A 23,544-nucleotide genomic window follows, 5' to 3' on the forward strand; every position below is an offset into this window, starting at 1 on the left:
TTTAATGCGAGTTTCTCTAGCCGATTTTTTGTCTGACCTTTTGACATGTGGTCCTCAAAAAAGGGATGAACAAGTAAAAGTTCTCGTAGAGCTTTTTGGCTTTGTAAAGTTATGCGATTCACCGAAAGTTTTGGTATCAGAAATATATGCTGTAAAGGGGGGTCCTTAGACGTTGACCACTTCCCCCATCCCCACCCCATGCTCATCGTTCCACCCTTAACACAACGCGCGACCCCCTCCCCCGTGCTGTCACCACCCTTTCGCCTCCCTCCTTCGCCATGTTCACGCCACGTCCATTCTATTAAACCTAAGCTAGACTCCGTATACCGTAGCTAGCTAATGACGAATAAAACCTCTGGCTAGTCGTTTCAGAGCAATTTGCCCTACGTTAGTCAGTTATGGATATGTTTTTTGGGTAGCGACGGCTGGAGCTGACTTATGTTTTGGAAGGAATCTATATTGTCCATGTGCTGAGCCGGCGTTGGTGCTATGAATAAACGCCGCTAGTTGCTTGAAAAGTGTTTGATCCCTGCTTATGATTTGCCAAGAAACTAACTTCATTGAATATCATATTTTGTAGAAAACCTTTGGACGCCTAGTATTAAGCCGGCGTTGATGCTATGCATCAACGCGGTTAGCTTGGTTGAAATTAGTTATTTCGGGCGCAGGTTTTCAGCTTTAAAATCAAAACCATGAAAGTACACGTGAAGTGTTTGCTTGCTGTCTATGAATATCAATTCTTTGCATTGAAAGAAAATTGAATAAAAATGATTGCTTAATGAAACCAATTGTCTAGTTGAGTCAATTAAGTTCTTGATGCTGTAGTTTTAACCCATTGAGTGTTTGTGAGAAGTGGCTGCTGTGAGCTAATATTTTTGTTGGGTAGAATTCTCAGTTGCCTAGTATTAAGCCGGCGTCGATGCTATGCATCAACGCGGTTAGCTAGGCGTAAATTATTTTTTCGAGCTCACGTTTTCAGTTTGAAAACCGAAAGCATGAAATACGCACGAGATGCTTTGAAAACAAGGCTATGCAATTACTTGCGCTGCTAACTCCAAGATTAAACGCTTTGTAACGTAACAAAAATAGTTTGTCAATTCATTGGTTTTATATATAGCATAAAAATTGACAGGGTGCATGTCATGACTAAGGTAATTTACTGACCTCAAACGAATGGCTCTCAAACGAAGTTAGTGAATTATGTTAGACCTGTGACCTTTTTAATGCGAGTTTCTCTAGCCGATTTTTTGTCTGACCTTTCGACATGTGGTCCTCAAAAAAGGGATGAACAAGTAAAAGTTCTCGTAGAGCTTTTTGGCTTTGTAAAGTTATGCGATTCACCGAAAGTTTTGGTATCAGAAATATATGCTGTAAAAGGCGGTCCTTAGACGTTGACCACCTCCCCCATCCCCACCCCATGCTCATCGTTCCACCCTTAACACAACGCGCGACCCCCTCCCCCGTGCTGTCACCACCCTTTCGCCTCCCTCCTTCGCCATGTTCACGCCACGTCCATTCTATTAAACCTAAGCTAGACTCCGTATACCGTAGCTAGCTAATCACGAATAAAACCTCTGGCTAGTCGTTTCAGAGCAATTTGCCCTACGTTAGTCAGTTATGGATATGTTTTTTGGGTAGCGACGGCTGGAGCTGACTTATGTTTTGGGAGGAATCTATATTGTCCATGTGCTGAGCCGGCGTTGGTGCTATGAATAAACGCCGCTAGTTGCTTGAAAAGTGTTTGATCCCTGCTTATGATTTGCCAAGAAACTAACTTCATTGAATATCATATTTTGTAGAAAACCTTTGGACGCCTAGTATTAAGCCGGCGTTGATGCTATGCATCAACGCGGTTAGCTTGGTTGAAATTAGTTATTTCGGGCGCAGGTTTTCAGCTTTAAAATCAAAACCATGAAAGTACACGTGAAGTGTTCGCTTGCTGTCTATGAATATCAATTCTTTGCATTGAAAGAAAATTGAATAAAAATGATTGCTTAATGAAACCAATTGTCTAGTTGAGTCAATTAAGTTCTTGATGCTGTAGTTTTAACCCATTGAGTGTTTGTGAGAAGTGGCTGCTGTGAGCTAATATGTTTGTTGGGTAGAATTCTCAGTTGCCTAGTATTAAGCCGGCGTCGATGCTATGCATCAACGCGGTTAGCTTGGCGTAAATTTTTTTTTTCGAGCTCACGTTTTCAGTTTGAAAACCGAAAGCATGAAATACACACGAGATGCTTTGAAAACAAGGCTATGCAATTACTTGCGCTGCTAACTCCAAGATTAAACGCTTTGTAACGTAACAAAAATAGTTTGTCAGTTCATTGGTTTTATATTTAGCATAAAAATTGACAGGGTGCATGTCATGACTAAGGTAATTTACTGACCTCAAACGAATGGCTCTCAAACGAAGTTAGTGAACTATGTTAGACCTGTGACCTTTTAAATGCAAGTTTCTCTAGCCGATTTTTTGTCTGACCATTTGACATGTGGTCCTCAAAAAAGGGATGAACAAGTAAAAGTTCTCTTAGAACTTTTTGGCTTTGTTAAGTTATGCGATTCACCGAAAGTTTTGGTACCAGAAATATATGCTGTGAAAGGCGGTCCTTAGACGTTGACCACCTCCCCCATCCCCACCCCATGCTCATCGTTCCACCCTTAACACAACGCGCGACCCCCTCCCCCGTGCTGTCACCACCCTTTCGCCTCCCTCCTTCGCCATGTTCACGCCACGTCCATTCTATTAAACCTAAGCTAGACTCCGTATACCGTAGCTAGCTAATGACGAATAAAACCTCTGGCTAGTCGTTTCAGAGCAATTTGCCCTACGTTAGTCAGTTATGGATATGTTTTTTGGGTAGCGACGGCTGGAGCTGACTTATGTTTTGGGAGGAATCTATATTGTCCATGTGCTGAGCCGGCGTTGGTGCTATGAATAAACGCCGCTAGTTGCTTGAAAAGTGTTTGATCCCTGCTTATGATTTGCCAAGAAACTAACTTCATTGAATATCATATTTTGTAGAAAACCTTTGGACGCCTAGTATTAAGCCGGCGTTGATGCTCTGCATCAACGCGGTTAGCTTGGTGGAAATTAGTTATTTCGGGCGCAGGTTTTCAGCTTTAAAATCAAAACCATGAAAGTACACGTGAAGTGTTTGCTTGCTGTCTATGAATATCAATTCTTTGCATTGAAAGAAAATTGAATAAAAATGATTGCTTAATGAAACCAATTGTCTAGTTGAGTCAATTAAGTTCTTGATGCTGTAGTTTTAACTCATTGAGTGTTTGTGAGAAGTGGCTGCTCTGAGCTAATATTTTTGTTGGGTAGAATTCTCAGTTGCCTAGTATTAAGCCGGCGTCGATGGTATGCATCAACGCGGTTAGCTTGGCGTAAATTATTTTTTCGAGCTCACGTTTTCAGTTTGAAAACCGAAAGCATGAAATACACACGAGATGCTTTGAAAACAAGGCTGTGCAATTACTTGCGCTGCTAACTCCAAGATTAAACGCTTTGTAACGTAACAAAAATAGTTTGTCAATTCATTGGTTTTATATATAGCATAAAAATTGACAGGGTGCATGTCATGACTAAGGTAATTTACTGACCTCAAACGAATGGCTCTCAAACGAAGTTAGTGAATTATGTTAGACCTGTGACCTCTTTAATGCGAGTTTCTCTAGCCGATTTTTTGTCTGACCATTTGACATGTGGTCCTCAAAAAAGGGATGAACAAGTAAAAGTTCTCGTAGAGCTTTTTGACTTTGTAAAGTTATGCGATTCACCGAAATTTTTGGTATCAGAAATATATGCTGTGAAAGGCGGTCCTTAGACGTTGACCACCTCCCCCATCACCACCCCATGCTCATCGTTCCACCCTTAACACAACGCGCGACCCCCTCTTCCGTGCCGTCACCACCCTTTCGCCTCCCTCCTTCGCCATGTCACGCCACGTCCATTCTATTAAACCTAAGCTAGACTCCGTATACCGCAGCTAGCTAATGACGAAGAAAACCTCTGGCTAGTCGTTTAAGAGCAATTTGCCATACGTTAGTCAGTTTTGGATATCTGTTTTTTGGGTAGCGACTGCTTGAGCTGACTTATTTTTTGGGAGGAATCTATTTTGTCCATGTGCTGAGCCGGCGTTGGTGCTATGAATAAACGCCGCTAGTTGCTTGAAAAGTGTTTGGACCCTGCTTATGGTTTGCCAAGAGACTAACTGCATTGAATATCATATTTTGTAGAAAACCTTTGGACGCCTAGTATTAAGCCGGCGTCGATGCTATGCATCAACGCGGTTAAGTTGGCGGAAATTAGTTATTTCGGGTGCAGGTTTTCAGCTTTAAAACCAAAACCATGAAAGTACACGTGATGTGTTCGCTTGCTGTCTATGAATATCAATTCTTTGCATTGAAAGAAAATTGAATAAAAATGATTGCTTAATGAAACCAATTGTCTAGTTGAGTCAATTAAGTTCTTGATGCTGTAGTTTTAACTCATTGAGTGTTTGTGAGAAGTGGCTGCTGAGCTAGTATTTTTGTTGGGTAGAATTCTCAGTTGCCTAGTATTAAGCCGGCGTCGATGCTATGCATCAACGCGGTTAGCTTGGCGTAAATTATTTTTTCGAGCTCACGTTTTCAGTTTGAAAACCGCAAGCATGAAATACACACGAGATGCTTTGAAAACAAGGCTATGCAATTACTTGCTCTGCTAATTCCAAGATTAAACGCTTTGTAACGTAACAAAAATAGTTTGTTAATTCATTGGTTTTATATATAGCATAAAAATTGACAGGGTGCATGTCATGACTAAGGTAATTTACTGACCTCAAACGAATGGCTCTCAAACGAAGTTAGTGAATTATGTTAGACCTGTGACCTTTTTAATGCGAGTTTCTCTAGCCGATTTTTTGTCTGACCATTTGACATCTGGTCCTAAAAAAAGGGATGAACAAGTAAAAAGTTCTCGTAGAGCCTTTTGGCTTTGTAAAGTTATGCGATTCACCGAAATTTTTGGTATCAGAAATATATGCTGTGAAAGGCGGTCCTTAGACGTTGACCACCTCCCCATCCCCACCCCATGCTCATCGTTCCACCCTTAACACAACGCGCGACCCCCTCCCCCATGCCGTCACAACCCTTTGGCCTCCCTCCTTCGCCATGTTCACGCCACGTCCGTTCTATTAAACCTAAGCTAGACTCCGTATAACGTAGCTAGCTAGCTAATGACGAAGAAAACCTCTGGCTAGTCGTTTAAGAGCAATTTGCCCTACGTTAGTCAGTTATGGATATGTTTTTTGGGTAGCGACTGCTGGAGCTGACTTATGTTTTGGGAGGAATCTATATTGTCCATGTGCTGAGCCGGCGTTGGTGCTATGAATAAACGCCGCTAGTTGCTTGAAAAGTGTTTGATCCCTGCTTATGGTTTGCCAAGAAACTAACTGCATTGAATATCATATTTTGTAGAAAACCTTTGGACGCCTAGTATTAAGCCGGCGTCGATGCTATGCATCAACGCGGTTAGCTTGGTGGAAATTAGTTATTTCGGGCGCAGGTCTTCAGCTTTAAAATCAAAACCATGAAAGTACACGTGAAGTGTTCGCTTGCTGTCTATGAATATCAATTCTTTGCATTGAAAGAAAATTGAATAAAAATGATTGCCTAATGAAACCAATTGTCTAGTTGAGTCAATTAATTTCTTGATGCTGTAATTTTAACTCATTGAGTGTTTGTGAGAAGTGGCTGCTGTGAGCTAATATTTTTGTTGGGTAGAATTCTCAGTTGCCTAAAATTAAGCCGGCGTCGATGCTATGCATCAACGCGGTTAGCTTGGCGTAAATTATTTTTTCGAGCTCACGTTTTCAGTTTGAAAACCGAAAGCATTAAATACACACGAGATGCTTTGAAAACAAGGCTATGCAATTACTTGCGCTGCTAACTCCAAGATTAAACGCTTTGTAACGTAACAAAAATAGTTTGTTAATTCATTGGTTTTATATATAGCATAAAAATTGACAGGGTGCATGTCATGACTAAGGTAATTTACTGACCTCAAACGAATGGCTCTCAAACGAAGTTAGTGAATTATGTTAGACCTGTGACCTTTTTAATGCGAGTTTCTCTAGCCGATTTTTTGTCTGACCATTTGACATCTAGTCCTAAAAAAAGGGATGAACAAGTAAAAAGTTCTTGTAGAGCCTTTTGGCTTTGTAAAGTTATGCGATTCACCGAAAGTTTTGGTATCAGAAATATATGCTGTGAAAGGCGGTCCTTAGACGTTGACCACCTCCCCATCCCCACCCCATGCTCATCGTTCCACCCTTAACACAACGCGCGACCCCCTCCCCCATGCCGTCACAAACCTTTGGCCTCCCTCCTTCGCCATGTTCACGCCACGTCCGTTCTATTAAACCTAAGCTAGACTCCGTATACCGTAGCTAGCTAGCTAATGACGAAGAAAACCTCTGGCTAGTCGTTTAAGAGCAATTTGCCCTACGTTAGTCAGTTATGTATATGTTTTTTGGGTAGCGACTGCTGGAGCTGACTTGTTTTGGGAGGAATCTATATTGTCCATGTGCTGAGCCGGCGTTGGTGCTATGAATAAACGCCGCTAGTTGCTTGAAAAGTGTTTGATCCCTGCTTATGGTTTGCCAAGAAACTAACTGCATTGAATATCATATTTTGTAGAAAACCTTTGGACGCCTAGTATTAAGCCGGCGTCGATGCTATGCATCAACGCTGTTAGCTTGGTGGAAATTAGTTATTTCGGGCGCAGGTCTTCAGCTTTAAAATCAAAACCATGAAAGTACACGTGAAGTGTTCGCTTGCTGTCTATGAATATCAATTCTTTGCATTGAAAGAAAATTGAATAAAAATGATTGGCTAATGAAACCAATTGTCTAGTTGAGTCAATTAATTTCTTGATGCTGTAGTTTTAACTCATTGAGTGTTTGTGAGAAGTGGCTGCTGTGAGCTAATATTTTTGTTGGGTAGAATTCTCAGTTGCCTAAAATTAAGCCGGCGTCGATGCTATGCATCAACGCGGTTAGCTTGGCGTAAATTATTTTTTCGAGCTCACGTTTTCAGTTTGAAAACCGAAAGCATTAAATACACACGAGATGCTTTGAAAACAAGGCTGTGCAATTACTTGCGCTGCTAACTCCAAGATTAAACGCTTTGTAACGTAACAAAAATAGTTTGTCAATTCATTGGTTTTATATATAGCATAAAAATTGACAGGGTGCATGTCATGACTAAGGTAATTTACTGACCTCAAACGAATGGCTCTCAAACGAAGTTAGTGAATTATGTTAGACCTGTGACCTTTTTAATGCGAGTTTCTCTAGCCGATTTTTTGTCTGACCATTTGACATCTAGTCCTAAAAAAAGGGATGAACAAGTAAAAAGTTCTTGTAGAGCCTTTTGGCTTTGTAAAGTTATGCGATTCACCGAAAGTTTTGGTATCAGAAATATATGCTGTGAAAGGCGGTCCTTAGACGTTGACCACCTCCCCATCCCCACCCCATGCTCATCGTTCCACCCTTAACACAACGCGCGACCCCCTCCCCCATGCCGTCACAAACCTTTGGCCTCCCTCCTTCGCCATGTTCACGCCACGTCCGTTCTATTAAACCTAAGCTAGACTCCGTATACCGTAGCTAGCTAGCTAATGACGAAGAAAACCTCTGGCTAGTCGTTTAAGAGCAATTTGCCCTACGTTAGTCAGTTATGTATATGTTTTTTGGGTAGCGACTGCTGGAGCTGACTTATGTTTTGGGAGGAATCTATATTGTCCATGTGCTGAGCCGGCGTTGGTGCTATGAATAAACGCCGCTAGTTGCTTGAAAAGTGTTTGATCCCTGCTTATGGTTTGCCAAGAAACTAACTGCATTGAATATCATATTTTGTAGAAAACCTTTGGACGCCTAGTATTAAGCCGGCGTCGATGCTATGCATCAACGCGGTTAGCTTGGTGGAAATTAGTTATTTCGGGCGCAGGTCTTCAGCTTTAAAATCAAAACCATGAAAGTACACGTGAAGTGTTCGCTTGCTGTCTATGAATATCAATTCTTTGCATTGAAAGAAAATTGAATAAAAATGATTGGCTAATGAAACCAATTGTCTAGTTGAGTCAATTAATTTCTTGATGCTGTAGTTTTAACTCATTGAGTGTTTGTGAGAAGTGGCTGCTGTGAGCTAATATTTTTGTTGGGTAGAATTCTCAGTTGCCTAAAATTAAGCCGGCGTCGATGCTATGCATCAACGCGGTTAGCTTGGCGTAAATTATTTTTTCGAGCTCACGTTTTCAGTTTGAAAACCGAAAGCATTAAATACACACGAGATGCTTTGAAAACAAGGCTATGCAATTACTTGCGCTGCTAACTCCAAGATTAAACGCTTTGTAACGTAACAAAAATAGTTTGTTAATTAATTGGTTTTATGTATAGCATAAAAATTGACAGGGTGCATGTCATGACTAAGGTAATTTACTGACCTCAAACGAATGGCTCTCAAACGAAGTTAGTGAATTATGGTAGACCTGTGACCTTTTTAATGCGATATTCTCTAGCCGATTTTTTGTCTGACCATTTGACATCTGGTCCTCAAAAAAGGGATGAACAAGTAAAAGTTCTCGTAGAGCCTTTTGGCTTTGTAAAGTTATGCGATTCACCGAAAGTTTTGGTATCAGAAATATATGCTGTGAAAGGCGGTCCTTAGACGTTGACCACCTCGCCCATCCCCACCCCATGCTCATCGTTCCACCCTTAACACAACGCGCGACCTCCTCCCCCGTGCCGTCACCACCCTTTCGCCTCCCTCCTTCGCAATGTTAACGCCACGTCCATTCTATTAAACCTAAGCTAGCCTCCGTATACCGTAGCTAACTAATGACGAAGAAAACCTCTGGCTAGTTGTTTAAGAGCAATTTGCCCTACGTTAGTCAGTTATGGATATCTGTTTTTTGGGTAGCGACTGCTTGAGCTGACTTTTTTTTGGGAGAAATCTATATTGTCCATGTGCTGAGCCGTCCGTGCTGTGCATAATTGCGGTAAAATGTGCGAAAAGTATTTGCGTGATTCGCGTGGCGTAAATTTTATTTTACATGAAAACCAAAACCATCAAAGTACTCGATGTTTTGAAACCAACGCTAATTAGTTTCGCAGCGCTCCTCAGTGTCCATAGCTACAAATGCTTTGTAAGATAAGAGAAATTGTTTACTATTTCATGGGTTATATATACTATAAAACTGAGAGGGTGCTATGCATAAACGCTGTTAGTTGAGCGAGATGTTCTGCTATGGGTTCGCAAAAAAAATCCTGCTGCATTGAGCTGAAATCTTGTTTTGGATGTTGACTCTATTGCTTGCCAATAAGTTTTTTTCTTGAAATGATTTTTTAAAGAGCTCCCTTTTTGCATCATTTATTGAATGTAGCGTAGAATAAATTGTGAAAGAGGTGATTCATAATTTGAATTCCTCCAATGACAGTTGCTACTCGAGTGTTTCAGCTTTCAAAATCATTGTCTATATTTGAGACAGGACAAGACTTTGTTTGCGACTTTGTTCAGCTGAAGGGGGATTTTTCGAGTTTTTACAATTATGAGTAATGGATTCCCCCTTTTTTGCAAACGGTTTCCAGGCACTTTCACCCAGTAAACTTGCGCAATCGCCCAGTGCTGCTTAGCATCGCTGCGTGTCTTTCCTTTGAACATGACTGTGAGGTCTAATTATAAAGAGACACGAAAGAGACTCGGCTTTAATCAAGGATTATTCTTAGGAGTGATTGGAACTCTCGTCTTATAATCTCAAAGAATTCTGAAGGCTTAGATTTCGTTTCCCCTCAATAAGTAAAATCGGATTTAAAATGCTCTCTGCCATTAATATAAGGATTATGAAACGGAAAGAACTCATCCGAGAAACTTTTCTCGCCTCTTTAAATGTGCCAATTCGACCCTGCTAATGTGGGTTGTGCGGTGACCTAGAGAGTTAAACCATGTTGATCGCGCATGTCATTTCTCTCGAAATTACGTGTGAGCTCACTGATGCGGTTGATTAAGTGAGGCTAATGAAGTCCTCATTTTTCCAGACTATATTACAAACATAAGATACATTTTCTGTTATTCTAATTTGTAGCGAATTAATGTAATTGAACTACAGACACCACAGCAGCTAGTGAGAAAATTTTCTTTGCTTTTTAATTGCTCTCAATCGAAGTTTGTAGCAATTATATTAGTCCTGTCGGTCTTTTTAATGTTTTAATGCGATTTTTCGCTTGACCGATTTTCCGTCTGACGCTTTTGAATTTTCGTCCTCAAAAACGGGATAAACAGGTAGCGCCCAGCGGGCATTAAGTGCTCTTAGAGCATTTCAGGTCTTTCGGCTCAAACTGTTTTGGAGACGTATACTTATAGTGTGAGGGGCGGTTCTTAGTGGTTGAACCCCACCACTGATGACCCCCCCCCCCACTATTGCCCCCACCCCCCTCCACCACACTGTTGCCCCCACAAACCCCCGTTTCTAGCTACTGACAAACAACCGCTCGCTAAAAACACGCAAATTTATTCTATTTTGCAATTTTTTTGAAAATTTTTGACATTTATTTTTGTTAGCCCTAGGTGTCGAGCAACCTCCTCTAGGTTTTAAAAGAGGTTAGGACATAGTTTCTAGTGGTAATGGAATGGTTTCAACATTTTAACATCACGATTTTTACCAATTTTTGACAAAACGTGCAATTTTTTCAATTTTTTTGACATTTTTCCTTATTCATGGCTTTCCAGACCCAGGGGCCAGAAAACCTCTTACGGGATTTGAAAATAAGTTACGGACAAATTATTATTGGCCATGGAATAGTTTTTCAACTTTTTAATGTCACAAGTTTTAGCAATTTTTTGATAAAATTTTAAGTTTTTTAAAAATTGTTGTTTCTTTAGATTTTTTCAGTCTCAAGAGTCAAGGAACCTCTGCTGGGGTTTGAAACTAGGTTACTGTATAATTTCTAGATATAATGGAATGTCTTAAAAGATTTTAATTTCACATTACGAATTTTACCATTTTTTTGACAGTTTTTGCCATTTTTGTTTCCAATTTTTTTTATATTTATAGTCATTATTCAGGTTTTTGAGCCTCAAGGGTCAGACAACCTTCCTTAGGGTTTAGTAATAATTACTGGAAAATTGCTGTTCGTCATCGATTAATTTTCAACCTTTCACTATCACAAATTTTTAGAATTTTTTAATTAAAACTTCCAATTTTTTTAGGTTTTCTGAAGTTTTTTTTAAGTTCCTCTAGCCCCAAAAGTCGAGGAACTTACTCTAGGGTTTGATAATATGTAACTGCATAGTTTATAGATGTATTGGAATGTTCTTCAAAATTTTAATATCACGAATTTAAGAAATTTTTAAAAATATTTGCAATTTTTTCATGTTTTTGAATTTTGTCTCGCACCAGGGGCCCGAGGACCTCCAAGGTTTGATATCTAGCTGCTGCATAGTTTTTAGAGTTAATGAAAAGGTGATCAATATTTTTTATGACTCCAGTTTTGTAAAATCTTTTTCCAGTTGTATGGATCTTTATGAGCCAGTGAAACTTTTTCAGTCTTGAAACAGAGATACTAGATAGTCTCTTGAGACAATGAAATGGTTCTTAAGATATTAAAATCTTTTTTGGCAAGATTTTGGAAAAATTTTTAATTGTTTCATAAATTTTTCTTTTGTCCTTTTCGACAAATTTAAGGACCAGAGTTTAACAACCATTACTGGCCAACGAAAATTATTAAGACTTGGAGTTGGGTTACTTGACACAACTTTCGAGCCAAAAAATGGTTTTGAACTTTTTTTTACCGTGAAGTGGAAAACTTTTGTTTCAAGGCTAGAACTAGAAAACTAGAACTTGCAGAATCGAATCCCATGATCGAAAACATTCCTGTCTCTGTTTTTCTCTCTCTGTTGTTCAGGGTTTCTTTACTTCTCTTTCTCGTTCACGTTTTATCTCCTCTTATCTCTCTCTCTTTCTATCTCTCTCTTTGTTGATGCCCCTTTTCAGCTGCTGTTGTGGCTTTATGTCATCATCTCTGATCCTCATTAACAATGAGTTAAAGTATTAATGTTTTTAAATCATAGATGACTTAACAGGCACTTTTTAGGAAATCATTTTTAATTGCTCTCAAAAGCAATTTGTAGCAAATATTTTAATCCTGTTTGTGTCTTTCATGCAATTTTTTGCTTGGCCGATTTTTCGTCTGACCCATTTGACTTTCGTCTTCAGAAACGTGATAGAGGTAGCGCCCAGTTTGCATAAAGATCTCTTAGAGCCGTTCAGTCCACTAGTCTTCAAGTATGCGATTAACAGCAACTGTTTTGGAGACATACTTATGGTGTGAAGGGTGATTCCTATAGAAATTGATCTCGCACCCCGATGCGCTCACTTTACGCCCCTTCAACTAACCTAAAGCTAGCCTCACTAAACCGTGGCTAGCTGCTAACGAAGCCAACCGCTCTCCAGCCGTTTGAGAGCAATTCGCCCGACGTTAGTCAGTTATATTTAATTTTCGTTTGTTTTTTCTCTAGGTCAATCAAATCAGATCATTTTTTCTGCTATCGACCAAGAATTTCTCCCTTTACGTCGCTTTCTTAATTTTTCATTATTTTTTTCTGGGAAACGTATTTTTATTCTGTCATAAAATGAGGAAAAATGGATTTATTTGCGTATATAAAAACGAATTTGAAAAAACTCGACATATGGGAGAGGCATAGTTTTTAATTCCTTTCAAATAAATATGTCGCATATATATTGGTCCTTGTCTTGTTATGCAATTTTTCGTACTACCGGCTTTTGGTGTGATAGATTTTTTCTTCCGACCTGTTTACTTTGACCTCAAAAATGGGATAACAGGCAAAGCCCGGAGGGCATTAAATTCTTTTAAGGTCGGACTGCTCATTACTCTTTAAGTATGCGATTCACCGCAACTGTTTAAGAGGCATAAATTGATGATGTGGAGGGTGGTTCTTAGAGTGATCCCCTCCCACATAATCCCCAAATTTTCTTCCCTCCACTTCACCATGCTCATCCTCCCCCCACAATCAGTTAAGCAAAATCTAGCCTTCCTAAGGGGGAGCTAGTCACTGACAAAGCCATCCGGTCGCCAGCTGTTTGAGAGCAATTAAGCCGACGTTGGCAGTTTTGTTTGTATTAGTTGATCCCCAACAATTAATTCTGTTAGTTGATTTTTCGCTGGAGCGATTGTAATTTTTGACCGCATAACCATGATAATCTGGGAAAGACTGTGGGAATTAAGTAGGTCTGCAGTTCTTTTTGAGCTTTACTAGCCACTAAGTGTGCGATCACCACACCACTCATAAGCATTGATGATAGCCTCTGTAACATCAAGCTCCTTACAATGAAAGCGACGCCAGTCGTTTGAGTGCCACGCCAGTCGGTTGAGAGCAATTTGGCCAAAGATAGTCAGTGAGTTATGGTTTGTTTTTATTCGGGGGCAAGTGTAAGCAGCCTGTTGTTATGCGGGAATCGGTCGGCTATCTGTTGTTACAAGAGAAAATGTTTCAGCAGTCCAAATCGGTACTGTTGGGCATTTTGCATTAGATATTCATTGTACATTAGATACTGAATATGATCTCAATATCCTATTCAGGATCATTGAGCAGTGTCTAGATCTGATTATAGTACCAACTTGAAAGAAATTACATCAAATGCGTAATTTTTCTTGCTCAGAGAGTTTTTCTTGCTTGAGAGTATCTTTCAGCCACTAAATACCGGGAGATGTATGGAAATGAGGACAGTATCCCTGCAACCTTTCAAACTATCAATTTCATCGGATGGAAACCTCATCCTTCCCAGCCGAAAGCAAAGCCACGAGGATCAGCCGAAATCAGTTTTATTGACCAGTTCAGGCAGGAAGCAGCCAAAAACGACACTGTAAAAGACAGTTGATATTGCTATTTAAGTGATTTTGTTCTTTCACTGTTGTAAAGTAGTATTAGTATTATAAACTAATGGTCCGGTGGCTTTAACCTTAGAAGAGTTCCAAACGAAGGACTGTGGGGGTATAGTTGACAGAGTAAGGTCATAGTAGGATTACTCTGAGACTTCTCTGACGAGAAGTTGAGACTAGAACTACTCGATTTTACTCTGTGTAGATGGAGTCCAGTTCTGTTCTGATCCATTTCTGATTGTCCGCACCAGTTTTTGCACAGCCTTTTCCGGTGCTGATTTACACTTAGTTTCGCTCTGGTGTGCTGAAATTTTGATATTCTAAATGACAGAAGTCTGTGCACGTAGTGATGAAACTTGTCTGATAACAGAATTTTTGCCTGTCTGCTTTCTGCTTGAGCAAATTATTCTGCTAGAGTTGTTGTTGGGATATAAGTTAAGTATCAGCTCATTAGATTATGATGCTCCTTAGAGTCACGTTTACAATTGATGTTAGATCTAATATTCTTAGTGTTTCCAGAGGGTTTAAAAAACGACAGGTGGGGAAATAAAGTTTATATTCAGTGCAATCGGATTGAGGGAATGTGTATTGGCTTCCGTAAACCAACTATCTTATCATGGCCAAAGAAAGCTTATGAACGTTCTTTAAACAGCTAGGATTTTTTTTTCGTCAATGTTCAGTGCGTATAAGATGAAAGGCCAAATTGACAGAAAAATTATGTCTAACGTGATTCTCTTTTGCGTTTGAACCGCACTTCGTATCTCATAAAGTAATAGAACATCATTTGTTATCGTATATTTCATGATAACATTGTGTTAAAGCGCTTGTCTCATTAATTGTAGAATTTCTTCATTATTATCAGCTCTAGTTCTCAAGCTAGTCGCATGTTTCTAACTGTACAGTCCTGCTTTTTGAACTCGCTCATTGTAGTTATGGTCGACATCAACAAAGTGAGTAAAATTACTTTCACAATGTTGAGTATAGATATTTTTCATAGCAGCAAAGCACTAGCTGAGGCTAATTTGGCCTTCTCATGATTTTACGATTCAAAGAGTGGTGCGCTATCTTTTTTACAACTAGAAGAGGAGTATTGGTGAAGTGTGTTTTTTGATCGATACTTTTTTTTTGTAAAAGTCAATGCATGTAAAAACTAAGTGTTTAGGGAAAGCAAAAAGGAGAGAGTTGTTTTCTGTTCATGCCGTTTTGAGAGAGAGCGAGAAAAGTAGGTGTGAAAAAGTTCTCGCTAGGCGAGCGAATTTTTTTGATCACGTGCGGCTGTTTCAAAGCAGTTTTTGTTTTAACTTCAAATTTGTGTCAAAGGTGTTTATTCACCTATCTTAACTAGTGATAGTTCGTCTTGAAGTTTTTTGACCATTTGAATAAAAGATTACACTTTGAGATTCAATTTTCAGTTAATGCTTTGATTTTGCCTTTATGCTTTTTTTTGTATTTTTTGATTTTTTTTATGGCATTTGGGGAGCTGTGTATTTAAAATTGTTTATTTTTGAGTTGTTTGCTGTAGAAAATTCAGTAAGTTTGAGCAGTTTTCAATTTTTGTCTGTTTAATAGCCTCCGTCAGCCTATCAACGGCTATTATTTAGGCGCTCTCTTTTTAATTCGCTTTACCTTTTGATCACGTTTTTCGTTTTTTTTTCACGTTTGACTTCTGACTTACTTAACTCATTGTTTGAACTGAATGAAATTCAAATTCTCTCACGCATTCAATTACACAAAGTGGTGAATACTGTCAAAGTTAAAAGATCAAAATCAAAAGAGACGGTATAAACCCGGTCATCAAATCCTTGAGAATAAGGTATCAAAGTTCATTAGTGTTTCTAAGCTGACATTGGTATTAAGCTTATTTGCTTTCAGTTTAGAAGCTGAACTAAGTATAGTTTTAGAATCTAACTGAATCTAACGTAAACGGCGGCTATTTGCCGGCTATGTTTTACCTTTCCTCTGATTTTATGCTGCTCGCTGTAGTTGTTCGCAATCAGTTCCTAATCAAAAATTATGCTCTATGCGTTGATACTTTGAAGTGACACTCGAAGACTAGGCATGTCAATTTTCACTGAAAATATATCCTTTTTTTTCAGGTATTTGGTCTTTGCATTTTTAAACTTTAATTTGATGTTTCTGTAGCGCGTTTTTGGTGAGTGACTGACCTAGCCAAAGATGTACTATAATTTTTTATAACAGTAATGGTTGGGAAGTTCATTATATCATTTTGCAAAGAATTTTAAGAATGTTAGAGAAAGTTGGCTTACAAATTTGTCCTTCCTTAGCTCTTTTCACTTGCTCGGTTTTCTATCTATTCACCCATTTTATTAGGTTTTCTGTCAAGGGGTAAAGTTTCTGTTGCTACATGCTTTACAAGGTCCTTTGTCTATAGTTTTTTGGTATTCACAATTTAAACTAATTTATGCTATATCATTTTTTTTCAATTGTTTTTAATTTTTTTGCCAGTTAGTTTCAAATTTTGCAGTATAAATATGATTGATGTTCTTTAGATCACTGAGAATTGGCAATTTTCTACTTCGAATCGTTTTTTGCAAATATGTTTTTTAAGATCTGTTCACACTTTTTTTGACTGTTAGAAATTAATTAGAAGTCAATTTTGAGTAGTAATTTTATTCCGGCTGGAGTGTTAAGAAGAGCAAATATGAATATTGTTAAGTCGTGACTTTTTCAAAGTGCTTTTTAAAATGAATTGAGAAAGTTGTTTAAACAGTTTTTTTTTCTGGACCCAATTTTTTCACGTGCGGCAATTTGAGTACTGTTTCCGCTGTTTTTCTTTTCATTTTTATGCAATAATTTTTTTTGTAAAAATCAGTTTGTGTTCTAATACTGTATATTTTCAATTGCCTAAACCCCTGAAACGGCAACCAATGGTTCTCAAAGACTGACGCTATTTGTCTTTGAAATCAAGGGGATGTTGGATTTTGCCTGTTATTAATGTTCCTTTTTTATTTTGTTTTTTAGTCTCGTCAATGATAAAGCTCAATGGCTTTATTGAGGCGTGTTTGCATTAATTTTATGACATGAGCTGAAATTAATTTTGACGCGTAACTGTTTTAGAAAAGTGTTCGCGATTTGTTGTGGAAGTTTCCATTTTTTCTTTTCTTTAATCTCACTTGGTCTCATTGTGGACTGCTTTAAGTGGCAACTTGGCAATTAGGGGGCAAGTGGCAATTAGGCTTAATTGAGTTATTAAATGGTTAATTTCATTGCTAATAATTGACTGGCTTTTACACAATTCGATTGCCTGCCAACGGTCCAACTTTTGATTGCATGCATTTGTTTTTTAATTTTGTTGCGTGGTCCGCAACATTTGGTTTGCATCAAAGTTTTCCATTGACAGATAGTGACACAGATAATGAAGTGTTCAAATTTTAAATGCGAGTTTCATCGGCTTTGATACCACTTAATTTCAATAACATTCGTAACAACCGTTTTTGCCTAAATGTTGTCCATTCACCTAAATGCAGTGGCCTTCCTCAAAGTTCGTGTTTGTTGTCTTAACTTCCATTGTGTAAAGGTCTTCTAAGATTCATGTTGTCGAGAATGATAGCTTCGATAACACTTTTTCTAAAAAGGTTGAAATACATTTGATTTTTCCGAGTTTTGTTTACTTTCGTGTACGTATTGATATTTGGTTTGTTTCTTTGTTATCGGAGGCTGTTCTGTTAAGGAGGTTGCTAGTGTTGTCTTCAGTTGCTTTCATTCTTTTTTTCGACCATATGGCGTCGCAATCACTTCAATCGCGTTTTGCTGTTTGGTTCATGCAATTTCGATTGAATTGCGTGCGTGATTTCCATTTTACTCTCAGTAGAGAGTTTTTTGGTTCTTTTGCCTTTGGTCACAAATGACTTACCTCACTCTCGTAAATGACTTCCTTACTCTTAAATTGACTTTTCTTTACTTGAATTCAAAGAGATTGGCCGAGTGAATGCGTGTCACTCTAATTGAAGTGCATTTGAGGGCAGATAATAGAAGCGGCAGTGAAACAGATTCTTACTCAAAATATAAGATCTCAGTATTTAATAAAAAGAAGTTTCTTCTTTGGTCTGTTTCTTTTCATCTTTTTGAGACCGTATATTTGCCAGCTCTGTTCTATCTTATCGTTTTTGCTCGATTTTTCGTTGGAATTTAAAGTTCTCTTTTCCGGTGTTCTTGAAGTGCTCATTTTTTGCGCTGAGGGGATCCATGGGGTTTTTCACACATTCCTAATTTTTATTATGTAACTAGGTAAAGTGATGTGATCATAAAGGTATATAGTTTTTAATAGCCGCCCTGATCTGGTAACAAAGAAATTTCGTTTTTGTTTGTCTTATCTTTTTTATACTGCAGGTCTACAAAGCTATTACGGCTATTTTCTGGCAATCTGCCAGCTATGTTATTAGAGATGGAACACTTATGTCGAGGGTATTTTCCAGAAACTCAAGCCTAAGTTTTTGTATCATTTGAATATTTTGTTTGCAGCTCCCTACAGGAACGTTTTTCTTAGTTTTAATTTGTGTAGCTGTATATAAGATCTATTCTGTGCGATTTGTCGTCTAATCGATTTTTTCGTGTTTGGCCCACTCTCCACAACCCTCAACCCTACTGTGTAGGCCTAAATTCACTGTATAAAGGTTATTATTAGGTATTTAGAGCCTCCTTCCTGCACTGCCCTATCTTTGTTTTCAACAGGTAATTTTTATTTGCTCTAAAACGAGAACTAGGTACTATTTGGATCATGGTAGTCTTTTCATGTGCTATTTTTTGTCCGACCGATTTGACTTTTAGCCTTCTTTGTGCTCTTCGCGTGTTTCTAGGTGCTGTTTTTCAGTATTTTAGTAATTGAACGCTCTTATTGGAGTTTTTGTTTTTTTTGGAGTTTTACTCTTATGTTTGTGTTGTCTATTGTCTCCGATTCTGATTTTTTAATAGCTTAACTCTATTTTGTAACGAAGTTTGCGGCAATTATACTTATTAGTCCTGGTGATCTTAACTTTAGCTTTAAGTCTAGGTGCATTTATCTTGCAGTTTTATTGGTCTGTGAGACAAGTGATCAAAAATTGCTCTGGGCAATATTGAAATCTCCATATTTATCTTGCTCCTTCTCACCCCTAGTCAGGCTAGCCCCATCAAGCCAAGGTTTTTTTGGCTATCAAAACTTTACTCTTTGTCTGAGAGCAGTTTGTCCAATTTGTCAGTTACGGTTACCACAAATAATGAAAGGTGCGGCGGTTGTTTTATTTAACCAAATTTTTAACTCGTACAAGTTTAAAAACTATTTTCTTTGTGTGCTCTAACCCTAATTTTCACCGCACTACATATTCTATTGAGGTTAAAATATTCTGCTACAGTATACCCTCAATCGGTTGCATTGGTTAAGATTCCAATGTCACTTAGAAACGGTATCCACGACCAACTATTATTAAACCAGCATTCAACCAGCGGGTATCATATCGAAAGATTAAAGTTGGAATCGGAATTCAACACAATTTGATTGCTCTCGTATAATGTTTGTAGCTTTTTCGTTGTCTTGATAGTCTATTAATCCAATTATTAATAGCCGCAAAGCGATAGCCGAGCCAATTATTGGCCTTGTCTTGGTTTTTACAATACAAAGTATTTGGATTGTATTGGTTTGCTATCTTTTTATAAGATCTGTTCACATTTTTTTCGGCTTTTTCACGTCAATGAGAAGTCCAATTAGAGTGTTGATTTTTAATCACGTTGAAGTAGTAAAGGCAGCAAACTATCGATTAGGTCTTAGGCGTGATTTTTTTTTGTCAAACTACTTTTCAAGTGGAGTGAGAAATTGGTGTTTGAACAAATTGTCTGTTTTTCAGGGGGAATTTTTCGTCACGTGCATCAATTTGACTTCTGTTTTCATTGTCTCTTCTCTTGAGTGCTGTTAAAAATGTTAGATATGGGTTCTAATTACACCTATATGCAATTGTTTGAATTCAATCGGCACTCATGTACTGTCACTTTTTATCATCAATGACAGGTCTTATTGGCAAATAATCAGACTTAAAAGAACTTAATTAATGGTGTTAGCACATAGCTAGTGGTTTTCATGACCTTGACACTATTAGTTCTCAAACCTTTTTAGTGAATTTGAGTTTCTTGTGTATTTCTTGAATTGTCTTTTTTATCATTTAATCCTATTAGGGACAAGTGTCATAGGATTCTAATAGAGATTAAACTGCTCGATATAATTTTATCATTCTAACTCTAATGATTTCTTTGTCTTTGACATTAATAGTTTTCAAATGTTGTCAATTTTTTGAGTTTTTATTGTTACTTGGTTGTCTAATCTCTTAGTTTCATTCGTTGCAGGTCTCATCAGTTAGTAAGGACGCTTAAATCAATCGATTGAGTTGTCTCAAGTCATACCTCTTGCTTTTAATGAACTATACGCTGTTCGTTTTCAATAAAAGTTTTCGAATTTTTTAGTTGCAATTATTTAAGGCTGTCCCATCACTAACTCTCAATGATGACAGGTAATGAAGGTGGGAAATGGAGACATATTTAATCGAAGAAATCCTTTTGTTTCGTAGCTAATGCTTTCGGTTACTTTTTTACTTAATTTTCAAAAAGTATATGCCAGGCCTTTAGTTTTGCAAAAACTGATTGTTCTATATTTAGTCTCATTTATGACAGATTTCTTTGATTGCTAATGAGAAAAAAATGGGCAGAATTTGTCGCTCGAGTTCATAGCTGTTGTTTTTATGATTTTGACACATTTTTTTATTTTGTTTTTTTTATGTTTTTCTTGTGGTCTTGTCGCTCACTATAAAAAATACATTTTTTTTATTTGTAATGCGGCGTGGTATTGGTCAATTTTGATTCGGTTCCGGGCTATCTTTTTATTGACTGAGAAACAGCTTGTTTCCCAACTTTTAAAATGAATTTTGATATCATGTTTAGTTCTTTATTTCCTTCTTCGGACATCAGAACTGCTCAATTTTTTTTCCATTTTATGGTATGCTGTGATGTTGGATTCTGGAATGTAGTTATCTATTTTTTTTACTTTGACTCCTTCCTTTTCAAAATTTTTCTGATTTTCAGTTTCAATTGTTTGTCTTTTGCTTTGTCTGGCGTTTTTTTCCCCAGAATATTGTATTATGTACTTATTCTAGGGATGCGTAGGGTTTACATAAAGTGAAGTTATTATCATTTTCAGTATTATTTTTAAAGCTTATGTTTTTGTTTCTCAGAAATACTAGATCTTGGAGATGAAATTTTCTAACTGTTTCTAGATTTTTTTTGTTTATTTTTGCGCATATAGGGTCTTGTGTTTTGTTAGTCTTTTAGTTTGATATTGTATTAAAGATATCAAGTTTCAGATCATTAGTTATTTCAGTTCTTTGGAGTTTACTTCTCGGTATATTGTGCTGTTTTTTTAAAAAAAAATTTCGTAGTTTATTTTCGTTACGGCCATATGAAGTCACAATCACTTCAAATCTGCTTTTTCTTCATTCGTTTGTACATTTTTGTCTGAATTCTGTGCGTGACATTATTCACTCTGAGTGTAGAGGTTTCGTTCATTCGCGTAATTAAGTTTTTGCTCACACCTGACTTACCTCACTCAAATGATTTCCTCACACTGAAAGTGACTTTTTTTACTTTAATTCAGAGATAAGTCCAAGTAAGTGCGTGTCACTCTAATTCAAAGAGATTTGAAGGTAGCTGGAGAAGCAACAAGATTCCTTCTCAAAATTTTACATCTCAGCATTTAATAAATTTTTTTGGTCTCTTTCTGTTTTTGAGACTGCATATCTGCCAGCTATGTTCTGTCTTATCGTTTTTGCTCGATTTTTTGTTGGTATTTAAGGTTTTCGTTCTTCTTGAAGGGAAAATGTTCATTTTTTTGCGCTGAGGCGATTCATCGATTTTTCGCAAATTCACAATTTTAAGATAACAATGAAAAGTGATGTGATCATGAAGGTATATAAAGTGTTTAATAGCCGGCTATTTTAGGTCATCTTTTTTACAATTCAAAGAAAGAGCGGCATCGATTTTTTCAATCTGTTTCTATCTCTATTATACGCAAGTCTATTTCGCAGCTGTTCCTGAAATCTATGTTTTACTCTGTCGAACTATTTTTTTTGCTTCAACTTAATTCACAGCTTGTTCAACGTTTTGCGTGAAATCGTTTTAACTTCTCTAGACTATTTCACTCTCTCTAGTTCTGCTCTTTACCAGCTTTTAACCAAGAGTTGCTCAGTGAAATATTTTAGAGTGTCAGTATTGAATAACGAAATCAGAAATAGAAACTGTATAAGACAATGAACCCCAATATTAGATGACCCCTACATGATCTTTGTTCTTATAAAGCTTTGTTACTATCTTTGACGCTTATTGTTATTGGCACTACCCTCCCGTGTTCTCTAATTAATTAACAAGAGTATTTTCTACAAAATAACATCAAAGTAGTCGCACTTCGAAAATGTTTTTTTTCTGCAAAAATTATTTTTTAATTTCTTTCAATCCCAATCGGTTTCATGGGAATCAATGGGGGGCTATTTTCCGGCAATCAGCAGTGCATCTTTTTCGTTTTAGTGGAGAATCGTTGTGTCAAATTTATTTGGAAAAATTGAAGCGCTGTGCAAGTTAATAGCTACTCTTCTAATGTTAAAATATTTCGAGATTGTCATGTAAAACAATATTGAAGTCAATTTCAGTTCCGGAAAATTGAGAGGTTTATTGCGCATAGCTTTAAAATTTCAAGCATGGTGTTGACAACTGAGAACAAGTAAAAAAAAGCTATGTCGATAATTCGCCTTTTTGGCAATCCACCAATTTTTTTTGAAGTGCCAAAATTTATGGAGAAGTTTAGAAGTACCAAGTGCTAGGAGAAAATGTATGTAATCCGTCGCACTTTAAAACATTATTATTAAGTAATTGCATTAGAAATTTGAGGAAAATTGAATTATTTACTGTTTAATAAATTCGATCAACGGTCTTTTCCCGTTGAACTGAACACTGCACAAGGCAAAACTGCATTCAAAGGAGCTTTCTTGTTAGGCTGTTGATATTAATTAGTCATTTTTCAAGCGACTGGTTTGGCTTTATAATGAAGAAAAAAGATCTTAATTTGTAGATCTAATTTTGAAGTAAGATCTAAAAATTGTAGGACGAGAGTGAGTACAGAATGAAATGAGCAAGCCTTTCTTAGGTTTAGCATACCGATGTTTAATGCTTATGGTAAATATTTGGCGGTATTAATAAATCTCTCGCGCCTGTTCTTAGTTTCACTACCATGCTGAATATTTTTTTCTTAAAGTATTACACTGCTGTTACCTTGAAACGAGATCTGTATGGCTGACAAATTTTGACAATTCGCTAGTTCCATTTTATGCTTTTTTGAATTCTGATCTTCGATTGCAATTGGTTTTAAGTGGCGGCAGATTTTTAATACAGGATGTTGCTAGTATGTCTTTAACAAGGGGATTTATTCACTGTTATAGCTGTGTTTGTAACGAGTAGCGGATTTAAAATAGACCATTTTTGTCAGGTTCTGAATAGCAACCTCTCTAAAATATTCCCAGTTTTATGATTGAGAATTCACTGGTACCTTTTATTATTTTTTGATACCTAGATGAAG

General features: G+C 37.4%; 1 protein-coding gene across 2 annotated transcripts in view; it reads left to right on the forward strand.

Moving 5' to 3' along the window:
• LOC142347862 (arginine-hydroxylase NDUFAF5, mitochondrial-like) overlaps window positions 1-14,326 on the forward strand; it is a 38,414-nt gene extending 24,088 nt beyond the window's left edge. For both annotated transcript variants that reach the window (XM_075399001.1, XM_075399002.1), the window contains exon 5: window positions 13,752-14,326. In XM_075399001.1, coding sequence (XP_075255116.1) covers window positions 13,752-13,939 — 188 coding nt within the window. In that variant the 3' untranslated portion in view covers window positions 13,940-14,326. The remainder of the gene's footprint in view (window positions 1-13,751) is intronic.
• Window positions 14,327-23,544: the final 9,218 nt, after the last annotated feature.

The sequence above is a fragment of the Convolutriloba macropyga genome, chromosome 10, assembly GCF_964194025.1.
Source record: "Convolutriloba macropyga chromosome 10, txConMacr16.3, whole genome shotgun sequence".
Classification (NCBI taxonomy): Eukaryota; Metazoa; Xenacoelomorpha; order Acoela; family Convolutidae; genus Convolutriloba; species Convolutriloba macropyga.